This window comes from Lonchura striata, chromosome 12, assembly GCF_050655825.1.
Source record: "Lonchura striata isolate lonStrDom1 chromosome 12, ASM5065582v1, whole genome shotgun sequence".
Lineage (NCBI taxonomy): Eukaryota > Metazoa > Chordata > Aves > Passeriformes > Estrildidae > Lonchura > Lonchura striata.
The window spans coordinates 17,061,098-17,078,095 of NC_140714.1; the positions used below are offsets into that span (position 1 = coordinate 17,061,098).

Sequence of the window (16,998 nt, forward strand, 5' to 3'; positions counted from 1 at the left end):
TGGCCCATGCAGACTGAGGGCAGCCAAGCACAGGGTACTGCCTGCAGCTCCCTGTGTGCTGCTCACCTCTCTGCAGCACGCACTGGAGCACCAGAGAGGTGATGCTTTCAGCTGCTCTTCTTAGAGCCAGATGGATCAATCATTTCCCTGTCATCAGGAGGTGTCTGTGAAACTTTCTGAAATTCACTTCTTACATTTAGTGATGTGCTCAGTACACACTGGAAGGAAGAAAAAGCAAAGAGCTGAGTTAACACAATGGATGGAGAAGGCAGCAGTGGCAGTGGACACACCAATTCCACATGAACCAGGCCCAGAACAACAGCTTGTCAGGGAAAAAAAATCCAAACCACCTCAGCACTCCTCTCCAGTGATATCACAGGTTGGGAAGAATCAATCAGGCTTTCAAAACCCTAAGGCTATAAACAGTAAAATACCTTAGTCATCATATCATTAATATACAGCTTTGCACCATGAGAAAGCTTCTTAGTGAGACTTCTCAACCTGGTATTAAGTGTATGAAAATACATCTTGGGATTCTTAAGACTTAAAATTACTTTCTCTGTTAACTCTGCTCCTGAGATCCTTGATGGAAAAGTACATCAAATGTTTGCTTGGGCTTTAAATGCCATCCTGGCTTAAATTTGGTTCATGAAGCCCATCTGAATATTGCTAATTTCCTTGTTAGACATGGACTGTACATCACAAAAAACAAAGATTTCCCCTGTTGTCTATGAAAACAGGAGAAAATTACTTTCATTCTCTTGTTCTAAAGACAGCTTCAGAGTTTTAAAAACTTAAATCTTATGTTTACAGCTTTATAGCTTTGACCCTCGTTAAAAATGTAATTCCTTACATGACAGACTTGATTTTAGGCCCCTGTCCTTCAGAAGCTGTTTGTTCATCCTGTGGAAGGCATAACTAACTGAACTTACAAGTGGCCTGAAGCAATGGAGATGCAGGAGAACACTTGGATGCAACATCTGGTAGCTGTCAACACATACACACAGTGCAACAGCACCACAAAATAAACCTTCAGGCAGAATGCTCCTTTACATCTGACAGCTTTTGTTCTGCAGAAGCCAGGAAGAACTTTCCACCTCCGTCCTACGACTCCTTGTACAAAACAGCTCCAAGATTTTCCCACACAACCCTCTTCTGGGAGCAATTGTAGCCAGGATTCAGTAAGTTGGTCACACAGTGCTACTGAGGACTTGTCAGTGGCTGTCCCATTCACAGATTCCCTGTCATGACGGAAGAAGACATTCTCCCCCGTATGTGAGAGGACTGGGGAAGCGGGTGCCTTTCCACAGCAGTGCAGAGGGATTTTGCCTGCCAGCACTCTCATTGCTCTTCCACCTCCTGTGCTTCCTGGTCCTGCACAGAGGCAGAATGACAGCAAAACTCCTGATCTCTGATCTTGTAGCACACAGTGTTTCTTGTGCTCGCCGTAGGTATTAAAGCTTTAATAAGAGTCTAGAAAGTGCCCTGTGGCTTGCAGGGGAATGGGGTGGATAATAACTCTGTGTCCTCCTGTGTTAAATACCTGTTTCCTTGTTGCCTGTGATTGATGAATAATGACACAATAGCCCATTTAGGCGTGCCACCCCCATTTTCCACTGTAATAATTTCATTTCTAGACAAGAACATTAACAACCCCGTTACAGTCAAATGGAAACAGAAATTCACAAATAAAAGTTGCTGACTGCCAGAGCTTTGATCTTGCATCTTCAAACTTGAATCTGAATTTAATATTTTACTCACATGAGTCTCACAACCCAAGCAGAAAACAGCAAAATGCAATGTATTCCTTTGGAATGAGCCCCGATTCCAGACAGCCGAACTTCCATTATTTAAATTGAAAAGGTCCAATACAAATTCCACTGGGAAGAAAACAGACTAAAATCCACATCTGAAGGGAATTCTAGCTCTCTCTCACTATCAAAACTGTAGATACACAAAAAACATACATGATTTCTGCAGAAGGGTAGGCAGACTATTTCTTTCAAGAGAAGGAAACAGCGGTTCTGCCTTCTTCCTTAACCCCAGGAAGCGAGCAGTTCAACATGCTTTTTCACCTCTGGAGTCAACATTTTACCTTCCTGTTTCAGCAATCCAACACCAACAGTGCATCAAATAATGGAAAAGCAATCGCTGCTAAAATAGCACAAAAGCATGAACGAACAGTTCTAAGGCTGAAGCTCACAACAACTCATCAAATTAAATTTGCAACATTTTGGTGTGCTCCCACTTATCAAAACAGTCCAGATGGAGTCCTAGCATTATAATCTGGTTCATATGCTTGTAAAACATATCTGGTGTTCCCCTCGACATTGCTGGAATTAGGCTGAGGACTCATTGGATGCAGCCCAACAAGTTATGTCACCTCGTTCTCAGTGACGGGTCCTGTGCAAACCATTATGGCAAAACTGTGATAGAAAATGGCCTCACTCTGGAAATGAAAGTTGTGGTGCATTGAGATGTCTTGATTCATGACTGAACCCATCCAGACATTTCCCTCTCACTGCCTGCTCATCTCCCTTAAGACACTTCAGTGGTATCATCAGCACCGTCCACTTCTAAGAGTACAGAGGGAATTTCTGAGTGCAGCCGCAGTTTGGTTAGTCACCAGCTTACTTAAAGGATGACTTCAAAAGCATCAAAGCAAATTAGTGGCATGAGTCCTACTACTTTCATATAGGAGCTTGATCAAGGGATTTTACATCCTAATCCAAAATCCCCTTCTGACCATATACACAATTTATCAGCTGCAGCACTACACAATCTGTCCTACACCTGATTTACCATGTTCCTTTGAAGCACTCTGAGGCTACGAGGCACATACCTTCCAAATGCTTACACAGGGATGTATTTAGAGTTTTTACAGATCTTCACAGAAAATCAACTAATGATGAGTGCAAACTCAATTTAAAAGTGTACAGTCTCTGATAAGAAGCAGCCAGCAGTAAACCATAGCTCTGTTTTAAGGTGAAACTGCACCTATATGTAGCATACATAGCATAATCTATGACTAAGATTTCCCCACTGGTACACGATTATTCCATTAACACATTAGAAGGAGAGGACCTGACAGCTACAGAGACAGGGAGCCATCTGTATCCTGCCCATGCATCCAAAGATTACTTCAAATCTTTCCTAGCTCAAGGCAAGATCTCACCTAGAAACGAATTCAAAGGATGAGTGCTCCAGATGCCTCATCACTCAGGAAAATGCTTTGCTTACTGAATGACCAAGCCAAAGCTATTTCTTAGGGAATGCTCTGCCAGTGAGTCCTCTACAACACAACTTGAGCCCTATGGAAGGGGCAGAGGCAGACTTACCCATGGTACACACTGCACTTGGCAATGCACAAGCAGGACTTCTCAAGTACCCCCCTTTTTACAACATCAGTGCTGGGCATGACCAAAGGTCCAGCTGTCCCATGGTGGTTCCTCACTTTGAGCCACCAGGGCAGGGAATATCCAACCTTTTCCTGCCCAGCAGCTGTGAGTGATGCAACACAAGTCCTGAGATATCAGACCACACAGCCAATCAACCAGAGAGGACTGGACACCTGTCTTTTCAATCACTCACAGATCAAATTATTTAAACAAATTTCAGGAAAATCACAATTATTCCCTCCAGCTCCTGGCACTGTAAACAGAACATCTAATCTAACAGAGAACAACTTGATTGACAAAGCGTTTATAATCTACAGGGAAAGAATGGTTATTTCAGAGTTACATCATCACACAGATTTTTTAATGTCAATGGGCAAAAAATTCCAACAAACCCATCACCAGAACAGAAATGCAGCGACCAGGAGGAAGAGCAGTTTCATTTTAGAGAAGGGCAGGGAGAGATACTTTATGTGAAACAACCTATTTATATAGCAGCCCAAGACAACCTCAGCACACAGAATAGATAGTTCTGTAATATACAGCAATATTTGAGTCCTGAGATAACCCTGCTGGGCCACACATCCCCAGCAGTAATCAAAGATACTGAGGAAGTCCCACTTAAGCATGTGCTGCATGCTCCAGCCAGCTCACCCAGAAGCTGTCCTCTGGGACAATCCCATTGCAGAGCAGCAGCTCAGCAGCAGCAAACACACACAGTCCCCACCACATGGGTAAGGTGAGAAAAAAGGAGGACAAGATTTTGAAATATGAGCAGGGACGTGGAGGGACATGGCAAGCTGGGAATCACACAAGTAGAGCAAGAAGATGCAGCTTCACAACTCTTCTAGTGAAAAGTGAACTTATTTTAAAACACATTGGGTAGCATGGTTTGCTTCTTCAAGCAAGGCAGGACAGAGCTGCCAAGAAGGAGGTTGTAGTTTTTTTATCTGGGTAGGGCTGGAGAAAACACATTGATGGGAAGCTGCTATTGGCTGAAAGGAAGAGTGTGTGAAGTCTCTGGCAGAAGATCTCTTACAACCTTCTCTGCCAAAGGAAGAAGGACTAAGAGGATTCACACGGCTTGGAGAGCTGAGATGACAGAAGATGTTAAGAAGACAGAAGAGAAAAAGGTCCAGAGAAATATTTTTGGTACTTCTTGGCAGTTATATTTTACAACAAAAGCCACCCTTCTCCGCACATGGAAGGTCTCTGCAGTACACAGAGATTAAGCCAGTCCTTCCAAACAGGCAATGCATTTATCACAGCTTCATTGCAGGATATACACATGTACACCCACACACACAGCCCTGTCACAGGTCACTGCAGGCAGATCCAACTGCTTATTCACAGTTTAGTGTCTGCCCAGCTCCAGGAGCTCCCCATTGCAGGCTCCCATACTGATCTCAAAAGCTTACAACTCCAATTAAACACCGGTACAATGTGGCGATTAGTGAGACACAAGAGGGAATGAAAAAATGATTGACTCAACATGTCAAGCCTCTGTGATGTAAGACCAGGGTGAACTCATGACAAGGTCACACACTGAATCAGATACAAAAAAACCCAAATCAGCTCTGCTGCCTGGAAATCCACTCATCCACTAGCCTGTGGAGAGAACTTTCCATAGGTCAGGTGGCTCATAAAAATTCCTCCACAATGTGCATGTTTCCCAGACCATTAGGATGTTTACAAAATAAACTGCCTAGGCATACAAGCCTTTCCCTCACTCAAAGTGGAAGACTCCAAAAGCAGATTCTAGAAATCCACAATCAAAAGCAGGACAGTCTTCATGGGGGTGAGGGAGAGCAGGAGAAAAGGAGATGTCCTAATGACACAACCTGAGCAAAATCCACACATCTAATATGCAACATGAAAAGCAGAATGCCACCTGTGGATCCGAGGAGGACAGATCAAAAGCAAGGCCATCTCCAGTACCCTTAGCCTAACACACAAATTAATTTCAGTGTATTTGTGGACATGCCACCACCACCCTCAACTGCAGGTTAAAGCTAAAGAGACAGAGTAACCCTGTCAAGAGAATAAATGATGGATACCAGACAGCCTGTGAAAATTCATTTGAGGCAGGTGTCATCTTCTATTACAGAGGGAACCTGGCAGATTCTAGAAAAATAATTCCACACTCCACAATTAGGCACATTCTACCAAAAGGAAAGCAATTCGTTTTGATGCTTGGGCACACATTTTCTTTTACAAATTGCAACACACTCCCTGTACCACAGGCTTCAATAAATACCCCAAGATTACAGGTCACAGGAGAAGTTCCATTCTCAGGATAAGCACATGCTCCTTCTTTATTTAATTGGGAAGCCACACAGAGCTGTGGCTTGTTACTGCAAATGTTTTCAGGACAGAAAGTCCTAAGCTTTGCTTGCTTGTCACAGCATCTTGTGGATTTTAACACCAACAGCTACAGTGAAAAGCCTGTGAAATCTGATCTGCACCAGAAGTTCTGTTCACACAGAATACAGAAAGGCCCTGCAGTGAATGGATACAGAGGAATAGGCTCAGAGCAGGAGAAACACACAGTTGATGTTTGTAGTTGCACAGGAGTGGGACATGCTTCAAGTGAGCACCCACCAAATCCAGTAAGAATCCCTCTTACTCTCTCCAGTAAAAAAAAAACAAGCAGGGAGTGGAGACACTGGTGTGCTCAGCAAGCTGAACCAGGACAGCACTGCAGGGAAACTGCTCTGACAAGTGTCAGCCTCAGTGCAGGAAGGCACGAGAGCAGGTCTTGAACAACCACTCCAGCACATGCCTGGACACCTGCACAATAATGTAGAGTGTATGCATTTTTAAAAGTTCATGCTATAGCTCTCCTCTTGCCCTCTTTCTTAAGAAACAGGAGGAAAGGATCACAAAGTTGTTAGTTAATAGCAATAAGCTAGGAAATATTCATGCAGCCAGTGTTGCTATGTTTGAGGCCTGAGCTAATTTTGAGACAATACTACACAGTCAGTTGAGACAAACCATTTGCTCCAGAGCTCAAAAAACCCCTCTTGCTTCCATGTGTATAAAAACCAAATCCATTTCAGTGAAAACACTCAAAGAATTAAAACATGCAAGCAGCAGAGACAGGCTCCTTCCATTTCTGCTCCTCCTGCCTTTATACACACAACTGTACACAAAGGGTACTTAACTTCCCACCTGATTTTCTCACACAAGTAACATGCTCATTATGTCTGTTCTTTTCTACACATGAAGGAGGAATTCAGTAAGATCCCATGCCTATGGACAAGTGCAGCCATGGGATGTATTCCCAAAGTTGCTTCCAAGAAGCCAACCTGCTGCCCTCAGACAGGAACGCTACTACACCAGGGGCTACACCAAAGAAACAACAAGTGCCACATAACACCCTTTCAAAAATAAGAAAAAGGGAGGGAAAATTATTTAGGAGAAATCATGCAACTTAGCAGACAGAAACCCCCATTTTCCATTCAAAATTACTTTCTCCCCAACAGAAAAGCTCATTGCAGACAGAAAAGGTCTCACACAACTCAAGTGACAGCCACTGTGAAACAAAAGGCCACCAGGAGCATCACCAACCATGAGGCTGCTATAAGGGCTGGATCTAGGCTCTGCACAACAAATCAACAGCTCATCTGCCCTGCCAGGCAGAGCCCCCACAAGGCCAGTGGGAGAGCCAGCACCTGGCACTGCACTCATCCAGCCCTGTTCCCAGCACCTCCATGCTGGGAATAACAGCAACCCAGCACCTTCCATGCACATTAGGTAGGACCTTGGCACTGGAATAAGTTGCCAATGCAACAATCAACAAGTCAAAGCAATTAATAAGGGATCTATTGTCATTACTTTAACTGAGGCAGTTAATATACATGGAATGAGAGTCTCCTGCAAAATTAGGGCAACACAGAATATGGGTGTTTCCTTATCACAATATATGTAACAGAAAAGCCCCCTCAAATCTCAGCAGTCACGTATACATGCTAAGATTTACTGAATGGAGGGAGTTGAACCTGGTAAATCTGTAGTTTGCAAGTCTGGCAATGATCTTAAGTGGGTGCTGGTGTGTGTTGAATAAAACAAAAGGATTTCACAGTATCAGAATGATACAATATAGGGATGTAGCAAATTGTTCTTCAGGCAGGGGCAGTTCAACAGGCATTAAACAGCATCAAAAATGTTGGTTTTGCACAAGCTATTTATTCCCAGCCTCTAGATGCCTGAGAAAGAGGCAGGTTGACTAGTGAGGGACCAGCATGTCACTTGCTATTTATGCTCTCACAAGTGACTGAATTTGACAGGGACGGTTGATAACCTTCTGAAAATAACTGAACTATCAAAGAATCTGTGTCTTAGCTAACACAGGTTTTTGGTTTTGCAGCTTGCAAAAATGCAGACTCTCGGTCTAAGGAGATGATCTTGCAACTCTACCCTGGAAGTCATTGAAGTGGAATGTCTATTCTCTAGGGACAATTCATAACTCCCTTTCTGAAGATCTCTATTTGTCTCTTACTGAGAATTTTAAAGTCACCTATTTCCTTTGCAGTATGTCAGGTACAGATACTGCTAGTTTTTTTTTTTTTTTTTAATTTAGGTAATTAGAAGGGCTCTTTTCTATGTTCAATCAAAAGCAGATTAGACAAGTTAACCTATGTGGGGCAATTGAGAAGTTACAGCTCTCCTGACCAAATGCATGTAGCTTGGGTCATCCCAAATTCCACATTTCCAACTTCTCTAATTACTGACTACTGTAGGTCTACTAAAACATGATGAAGATTGGCATATGGAATCTTGGGAGATGATCTCTTCCAAGCACTCCATCTTTCAGCATTCATCTGCAAATACACAGAGCCAGGTATAGCAGGAAGGAAACTGGAAGACGTTCATACCCTGTCTGTTTTTAGCACATCCCAGGTGTGTATGGCTGGGATCTCAACTCCTGTCAGTAGCAGGGAAGGGAAGAACAGGAAAGCATTCCTCAGCCTGAATTACTGCTGTAACTGATGCTGGGGAGGTCAGTGTAAGCAGCAGTGGAACAGCAGCCAGAGCCTCTTCCCATGCATGTGTGTGCAGTGATTTACTGGGCACCTGCAGGCACTCAGTTCAGCTTCAGGATTGGTGCCTACAGGCTCTCTGCTGGAGCAATGGACCAAACCTGATCAAGTCAAAACATCTGCCCAATTCCATATACTCTAAATGGGAGAAAGGGCAGAGCAGGTATCAACAATCAGAAAAAGAGGGATACTTGGGAACTGCTCTTGCAGAGGAAAATGTTATTTTCTGTGAGCAGAATGGTGGAGAGAATATGGAGAGGCATTTGGGTAAAAGCAGTGTCATCTATAATTATAGATTCCCCAGTGACAACAAAATAAATTGGGAATTGTAGGAACACTGAAGGGAAAATAAAAGTTGTCACTGATGGTAAAAGTAATAATTAATTCTGGAGCCTTCTCTCTCTCTGCTCCTCACCACCACCTCAGTGGGAATGTGCCAGGTTATTTCCCAGCAACAGAATTATTTCTGTAAAACATTTTTGTAAGTTGCAATACCTCTGTAACTGAAAATAGAGGCAAATGCGAGTGCTTAGTGGGACCTTTGAAACCCCAGCTGTGAAGACTCATTAACTGTAAGTACATTTTTGCAGATGCACAGCTCTGAATCTGACTCATAACTCTCCTCCCATGACAGCAAGATCCAGGATTCAGGTAAAAAGGCTTAAGATAATTGATATGGATCCTTACTCAGGCAAATTAGGAGGAAGAAAGCAGCAGAGAAGAGACTTAAGGGATATGGTGAATGAAGGGGGATCAGAAGTTGGCTCTGTTGAGGGATCCGTCGTTTGCAGTTCCAAGGCACAAGGAGGGCAGTATGAGATGGGAATCTATGTTTTATCTAACAAATTTTATGTATCTTGCTCTTGTATGGGAGAAAACAGTTCTGGCTTCAAATATGAGGTCAGAATAAAGGCCCCTCTTGAATAGTTACTGGGGATTTCAGTAATTTAGTCCTTTCAAGGGCTGGAAATGTTCAGGTTTACCAGGCTCAACTGCACATGAGGGTAGTCCTTGTGTCTGCAGCTCCGGGTTGCCAAAGGACAGGATAGGTATGGGGGGGATGCACAATTAAGCATCTCTCCCACATATAAGGCATATGGCAAAGTGGAGCACTCAAGTCACAGCTGACTCAGAGCTGCACACGAGGGTATGCACCTACAGTCACGTGCACGTGTGTGTGCACCAACAGCCGGGGGAAGCGTTTACTGCCAGCACAGCTCTTCCCCACTGCCTTTCAGTGAGTACAAAAACAGCAGGGTCAAAGCCTGCAGTAGGAGTCTGTCAGCCACCAGCCTCTGACTGCAGCCAGTGTGCTGACACACACCAGGGAGGAGGGCAGACCACTTGGCGTCCAGCAGCTCTTTCCCGCTGGCATTTCTAAGCCTGATACAAGATTCTGGTAACAACAACATTTAAACCACGGTGTTGTGTATTATACAAGAACAGATCTTCCTTCACAAAAACTTCATGGCTTTCCACCACCCCACCAAAAAAAAATTAAAAATCTTCTAGCAGCATTGACCGAATTGTAAAGCAACCTGGTTGGCTTCCATGCATCCGATGGCCTCTTCCAAGAGTGAAAACTCCACGCAGACATAGCCATAGTCGTAACCTGGGGACAGCATTTAAATACAGACGGGAGTCATGTTAGTGCCTTGTCACACAGAAAGCCACATTAAATAATCAATTTCCCTTTCCCTCCAATGACAAGCCCTCTAACCACCACCCCTCTACCTCAGAATGAAAAAGAAAGAAACCAGGGACTAGCTGGATGATGATTAACTGTGCAGTTTACCATGAATGTTAAGAGTAGTGTTCCCACTTTCCCTTACACAACCCAGTGACAGTCACACCCTTTCTTAGGGCAAGAAGTAATTGCTTTGCTGTTTGTTTTTTCTAAGTCATAGTGACTTTCCATTGCCAGTTTCACACGTTGTGCTACCTTGGAGGCAGCACTCTCCAATAAGTGTTGATAAATCATTTCCAAGTACCTTGCTGCAGATGTATTTTACACGAATAGCCAGCATTTTAATTGGGCAATATTTCAGAAAGCACTAACACAATTTCTTTGCCTTTGCTATTTTTCTTTCAACACCTGCTTACTTTTTGAAGTCCAATCCCTTACATTATGAAAAAGTGCAGCTGAGCAGGAATAAGAACTCCAGCTTTCTCATTTTGGTATAGATATCACTGCACACAAGAGGGTGTGGGAGCTTTAAGTTTAGATTCAAGAAACTACAGAGCCTTTACTCTTCTCACTCCTTGGAAAGCTGTCATCTCCACCACTGCAGAAGGGATCCACTGAATTAACTGTGTACCTGCACTGAAATATGTCCCAAAGTAAAGTGCAGGGTGAACACTACAGAATCTAAGACCAACTCAAGATCCATGCCCGATGTTGAAACTATCTCCAAGAACTAAAGCACTGAGGAACAACCTAAAGTCACAACCTCACCCTTCATGTGTGAAGGCCACCACACTCCAAAACAGTACTTTCCAGATGATCACAGGCAGAGATTATCCTACATGGGCATAAGCAGTGAGAGGGCTTGGCTCCCTCCTCCTGCTGCTCTTTTGGCTGGTTTGGAGCGAGAGTGAGGCTGGTCTGCATGTGATTTGTGCCACTTTAGGCACCTAGCTGGCCTGGTGAAGAGTTTGTCTTCCCTCCTACTCCAGTATTTTCAACCCAGTTGTGTATTTGGTTCCTCAGCCCCCCCACCTTCCATGAAAAGGTAACTCCATGCATGCTTCTCTCAGGCAAGGCATTCCAGTCTCCTGGAAAACAGCCCCCATCTCCCTCAAGCCTCTGCCTAAGAGCATTTGCTGCACTCTAGTTTTTCCTTCTCTCCCACTTTACCATCTTTTGTACCTTACCATATCAAAGACTGGATCACACAAAATTATTTCATCATCAAGCCCTACGGATTTTTTTTAATATTTTTATTTATTTATTTATTCTGGGAGCTCTTTGCATCCTGTTCTAACAACACAATCCTGACTTTGCAGCTTTGCACCTTTGCCTCTAATAACAAGACTCCAATTTGAATCTAGCACCTCTTCCACCTCAGAGAGGAATTGATTTCCCTTTCCCATATTATTTTAGTCAATATAATTATGTTAAATGGAGATTTATCAATCTGTATGCTGTTCAGCTCAGTGGAAGATGCAGTCCAGCAGCACAACATCTGTGGTGGAAGGCAGCTAAAGGCACTTGACACTCATACATCAAGTGGGCACCTGGAACTAGAGGTGTGGTTTCAGCTGGCAGAATTGACAGAACTAAATTGATTCAGCTGTTCCCCACAGCATCCATTCTGCTCTGCAGTACAGCCACACCGGATCACATTTTGAAACTGAAGTTCTCCTCTCTGCAGAAGGCAGCTGCTCTCCAGAAGCAGTGCTGCCCCTTGCTGGGAGACTGCTCTGAATGCCAGGCAGACACCTCTGCTACTCCATGCACAGTGTGCAGCCTCACATGGTACAGTTTAAAGCCTTACTCAAATCCAGAATTCTCAAGTCACTTCTTTCTCTTCTGTTTAGAGAAGGGCTGCATGAATGATATTTGTCAGCCCATAAGGCTCCTCATTCCCCTTCAGAGAGGATTTTTGAAAGCTTGCTGTAATCAGTAAGGCAAGATCAGAGCACTATCTTACTTCCATGTGTAGGAGACCGCACAAGAAACAAAGCAAGATTGCTGAAGTTTTCATTCTATTTGTTCTGCAATAAGAGGATGTTTACATCCCAGTCCTCATGAAGGGAATGAGTAGTTTAGACATGGATTTAATCCAGCATGACAGAACTGAAAGTGCAAGGCTGAATGTTATACACAGATACAAAAGCTCAGACACTTGGAGGAACGTACGCCAGAGGATCATTCCAAGCATTACATGGAGACAGTTAAGGGGAAGCCGAGCACATTTCTCCTTCTGCACTTTCCCCTCCACTGCTCTCCCCCACCAAACTCACAAACATAGCAGCAATAACATGTGCAAAAACAATAACCATGGGCCCCATATCCTGCCAAAATGCAGCTCCAGGGCAGACATTCAGCTCTTGTGGTCAGCTCACAGAGGGACGCAGCGTTCTGGAATTCACTACAAGCTGTCCTTGCACAGACAGCACCAAAGTAGTGATGCAAGAAGAGAGCAGCCTGGAGCCACTTGCTGAAAACCACTGCTGAAGATGTGTGGGGGCTTGACACTTTTCCCCTCCCCCAGATCCAGAGCTTTGCATGGATCTGACAAGCACACTCAGGATGTGAGAACTACAGAGTAACATCAGCCTTGGGCTGCACGCCACCCCTGCTCTGCCCCCCCTGCCCCCAGCTCCTCCAGAGCATGCTTCCATTTTAGGCCATGGCAGGCAGGCAACTGAAATGGAAGCCTGTGGAACAACGGCACCACACCTTCCAAATGCAGTCGCTGCTGACTTTTCCACCATCTGCAACAATCACATTACCCAGAGGACAACATTTGAAACAAAACCAAGTGGCTCAAGGCTGGTTCTTAAGAGGGAACAACTACAGAGGCTTCTGCCACCAACTGTTGTTGTGCCTCTTCCCTGCCTCCTCCAGAGGGCTGCTCCAGTCTGCGTAGCAGCTGCTGAGCTTGGATATTTTTTTTTCCAAAGCCTTCACACAGTTTGCCTGTCAGAATGCCAACAATTTAGGTGCTGTTACCAGAAGCAGGGCATGAGATTCTGATGGGGGAACAGGGCCAGGCATCTAATGGCAGGAACTGGTTCCACAGGCATCCCAAGGTAAGCAGTGCTCCCCTGTGAGACCTCTTGGACACCCTCTGGTATTCTTCAGGCCACAGCAGTAAAACCAAAGCAATCAAACCAGCAAAGCAAAACCACTGCTGAAGAACAGTGGTGTGGTTTTTGACTCAAAGAGGCCTAACTTCACATGCAAGCTTTCACATGAAGATAAAAATCCTGGCTTCTTCACCTATTGATCAGTACAATACTACAGTTTCAAGATGCACAAGAAATTATAATGGAGTAATGATTTGCAGAAGTACATATGATCAACATAAATTCTGTCAAAAGGAAAGAAACCCTTGTGTGATATTTCCCTCACACACTGAGCACGCTGCAGCACAGCTATACTGTCCAAATGATCTTTCCAACAGGAACACTTGAACTTGCCCAGATTTTGGCCCTAGCACAGCCATAAAATACGCACGTCCTCATCTCCCCCTGTGTTTTAGGTCAATTGTGTAAAAGGACTCTTGTACCTTATTTAGCTACTTCCTTTCAGCTGTGCAAGTCTACAGTACCACAGGCTGTGTACGACAGATGAAATCAGAATGCAAGGAGAGTATGCACGTAGATTGCAGAAGACTTCTGCTTTCCCTTAAGTGCTTCTATGTATACACAATCCTTCACGGATGCTCCCAAAGCATGCTCGGCTGTCTTCTGCACTGAAAATGGCACAAACGCTTAATACTTAGGAGTAGGGACACATTTAGAGCTCCAGGAAGCTGCTCTGTGAGCACTGGAATAAGGAACATTCTGCCTCTGAAACAGACGTGTCTTAGCAAAGTGAATTTTGACAGCAAATGGAGGGTCCCTGCTAGCATGCAAAAGTTTGGCTAAAAATCCTGAAAGCCTGCCTTAAAATTACTGTTCTTTGGCTTCAGATATAGAGATCAAAGACTTGAGATTTAAAATAAGTCCTGTCTCTATACAGACACAGTTTCTACTGAACAACTGACACACAGTAATGTGTTACTTCACCATAGTTTGTTATATCAAAGATCTAAATAAAGGAAAACCACAATGTTGCTCTCATAGGGGCTGTAAGCAGTGTGAAGACAAAAAAAAATATCTCTGGAGTTTCAGAAGACCAAATGAAAAGATCCTGTAGTGACAACAGCCCTGTCTGTGCCAAAGCAAAGATAGTTTTGGAAAGAAGGCAGGATGGCAACATGACAAAGGCAGCCAATCCAAGAGGCAATCCAGCTTTTTAGTTCTAGGAATGAGCATGCACTCAGTGGTGCTCTGCACAGCCCCAGCAAGCTTAGAGCATTAGGTCACCTCATGTCTATGGGGAGCCATCACCTGCCTTTGCAAAAACAACTGTGACAAACCCCCAGTTGCTCTGGTGCAACACAAAGATGTTCTTTCTCTAGGACAAGAAGAAGATGGTCTCCTATTAAAGTAACTCCATGTGACAGCTCACCAAAGGACACTACACTAACCTGGGCAGCTGAGCCACCTGCCAGCATGGTGGAGGTCCCTGCATCTGCCAGGTGTGGCCAAGCAGCCTCAAATCAGGGCAGATAGATGCAATGCAGTCTCCACAGGCAGAGAGGTTCCCCTCCATCACTACAACACTTGACTTGTGTTTTTTCACCTAGGATAGGACAGAACTACCACAGAAGAAAAGCATTTGCAGTTCTGGAGACTTCTAGGATTCAGAGAGATGGCACATTAAAACAGAGCCATGGCCAGTAGCTGAAGCAGGAGATTCTTGCTGCTTGCTCCCTCCAGAGACAGCTTGGCAGAGCAGGGTGAAGTTGAGGAAACTCCATAGAGTTTCACCCATGCTAGAGAAGAAAGTTCTACTGCTCCAAGGGCAGCTACAGCATAAAGTATGGAGTGACTGTGAAGGCCTTCTATATCCCTGAAGGAATCTGTGGTCTCAAACACTGACATTTGGGGAGATCAGGTAATGGAGACAGGGACTGTGCACCCTGTTCTCAGAGAACCTGCCATTCTGTGATTGAAAGGAAGATCTACATCATGAGTGGGAGATTTTGGCAATGTGCCCATGACCCCACACACAAGATTTACCTGCTTCCTCCAAGGAAAGATGCAGATGTAGGTCATCCATACCAGAGTGAATAATACTGGAGAACACAGGGCTTTCTCTGGACCTCTGTGCTATTACACTGGGCTACTATTAGGAGGCATCATACACTCCATGCTTCTAAGAAAACAGGAGCTCCTGGACATGCTCAGGAATGGCTGTACCTGTGTTTACTCAGCAGGCACTGCCTTTGCAATGAGGATGGGCACCAGGGTAGTGCCTTCCATGGCAGGCAGAGGAAACAAATCTGTCCAACCAGTCTGAAAAGCTGGAGGGCACCCCCACAGCACGGCAGGGATGGTGGCAATATATCTATGTTACCACAGAAGCCAAAATCATGAGCTCTCTCAATACCAGCTTGTGGATTCTGAGCATCCATAAATATGTCAGATCTCTTTACTGCACAGATAAATTGGTCTTCAGAGCTACTAAAGCTGAAGAGCTGTACTAGAATAAACAGGACAATCTGCAACAAGCCATATCCCCAATCCCTTTCAAAGGCTGAGAATTTACAAGCCACACCTGCTGCTGGGAAAAGGCCTGTCACTTCCTGCTGTCCCTCTGTGTAAAGTACACTCTTACACACTTACTCATGACAGAGAACAACACTGAAACCACAGGAAATTAAACAGAACTGTATTCTGAAAAATAGTGCACTACAGTCCATCCTCCATCCTGGAATACAAGACACAGGAAGGACCTGCCTAAGACACCCTCAAAGGCAGACACCAGCAGCTCCATAAACTAAAGGAACTACTACAGTCAGAGCCCCAAATAGTTGTCAGCTCTTCTTGGCCTAAGGAAGATAGTTTATACACAGCACAAAGGAGAGGAGGGGGAAAACCTCAATGCTAAGATTGTACACACTGTAGTTTTATTAAAGACAAAGTACATTATGCTTGTACAGAAACCTGGAATCTGAGGAATGTTGGGCTTTCACTAGACTCCATGAGAGAGGACTGTGAGCTACAGACCTGGGAAGATGTTCCACTCAGAAACTTGGTTTTAAAGTGCTGCTAAAGTGAACCTGGATATATGACTTATCATCTTAGCACAAAGTAATCAAGGTAATGTCAGTACACTGTGCAAAGCCTTGAAGTTTTGCTCCAGAGATGCAAAAGGAATGAGCACCTTCATCAAAATGGATTCTGCATGTCAAAAGGCTCTGAGCGTGTTTTATGGATAAATGTGTTTGTTGCCTTTTTGGAATAGGCCTTATAACCCTGAACCAAGGTTGATCACCATCACAAACACTGACTCAGACCAGATTTGTACTTCCTATTTCCTAAGCCACCACATCACAGATAAGGAAAGAGGAGCAAGAACACCTTTTGATTCCAAGAGACAATACACTAGTGTCCTGAAACCAAGCAAGGCAAGCTAAAAGCCTACTGCCCACACAGCTGGGAAAACTGGCAAGAACTGCTATTGATGACCATGGACTAATTCCAGCTAAGTCTATTTTTTGGTTCTTGGCCAGCTATTCTGGCTACAAACTAGATTCAGTTGGTTCAGGCAGATCAGTGCTGAAGACACTTCCACAAGTCCTGGCAGGTGAGCCCTGCAGCCTGCAGAACCCTGCTGATGACTGGGGGATCTGACCACACCTCAAGGGGAAACTCCTTGTGTGCTACAGCATCTTCTGAGCTCAGGGATGGTCACCTCAGCTCTCAGCAAGTGCCTGAGGTCTGCATGCCTCAGTCATGGCTGATGCTGCAGACTGGGCCACACAAAGCACTAAGCACAG

The 16,998-nt window shown here is 44.4% G+C and overlaps 1 protein-coding gene across 8 annotated transcripts in view; it reads right to left on the minus strand.

The window, feature by feature from the left end:
* The window catches only part of RBM6 (RNA binding motif protein 6), a 57,766-nt gene that overhangs the window by 25,597 nt on the left and 15,171 nt on the right, over positions 1-16,998 (minus strand). For all 8 annotated transcript variants that reach the window (XM_085590142.1, XM_021529169.3, XM_085590143.1 and 5 more), the window contains one exon: positions 9,976-10,049. In XM_085590142.1, the coding sequence (XP_085446268.1) occupies positions 9,976-10,049 (74 nt within the window). The remainder of the gene's footprint in view (positions 1-9,975; positions 10,050-16,998) is intronic.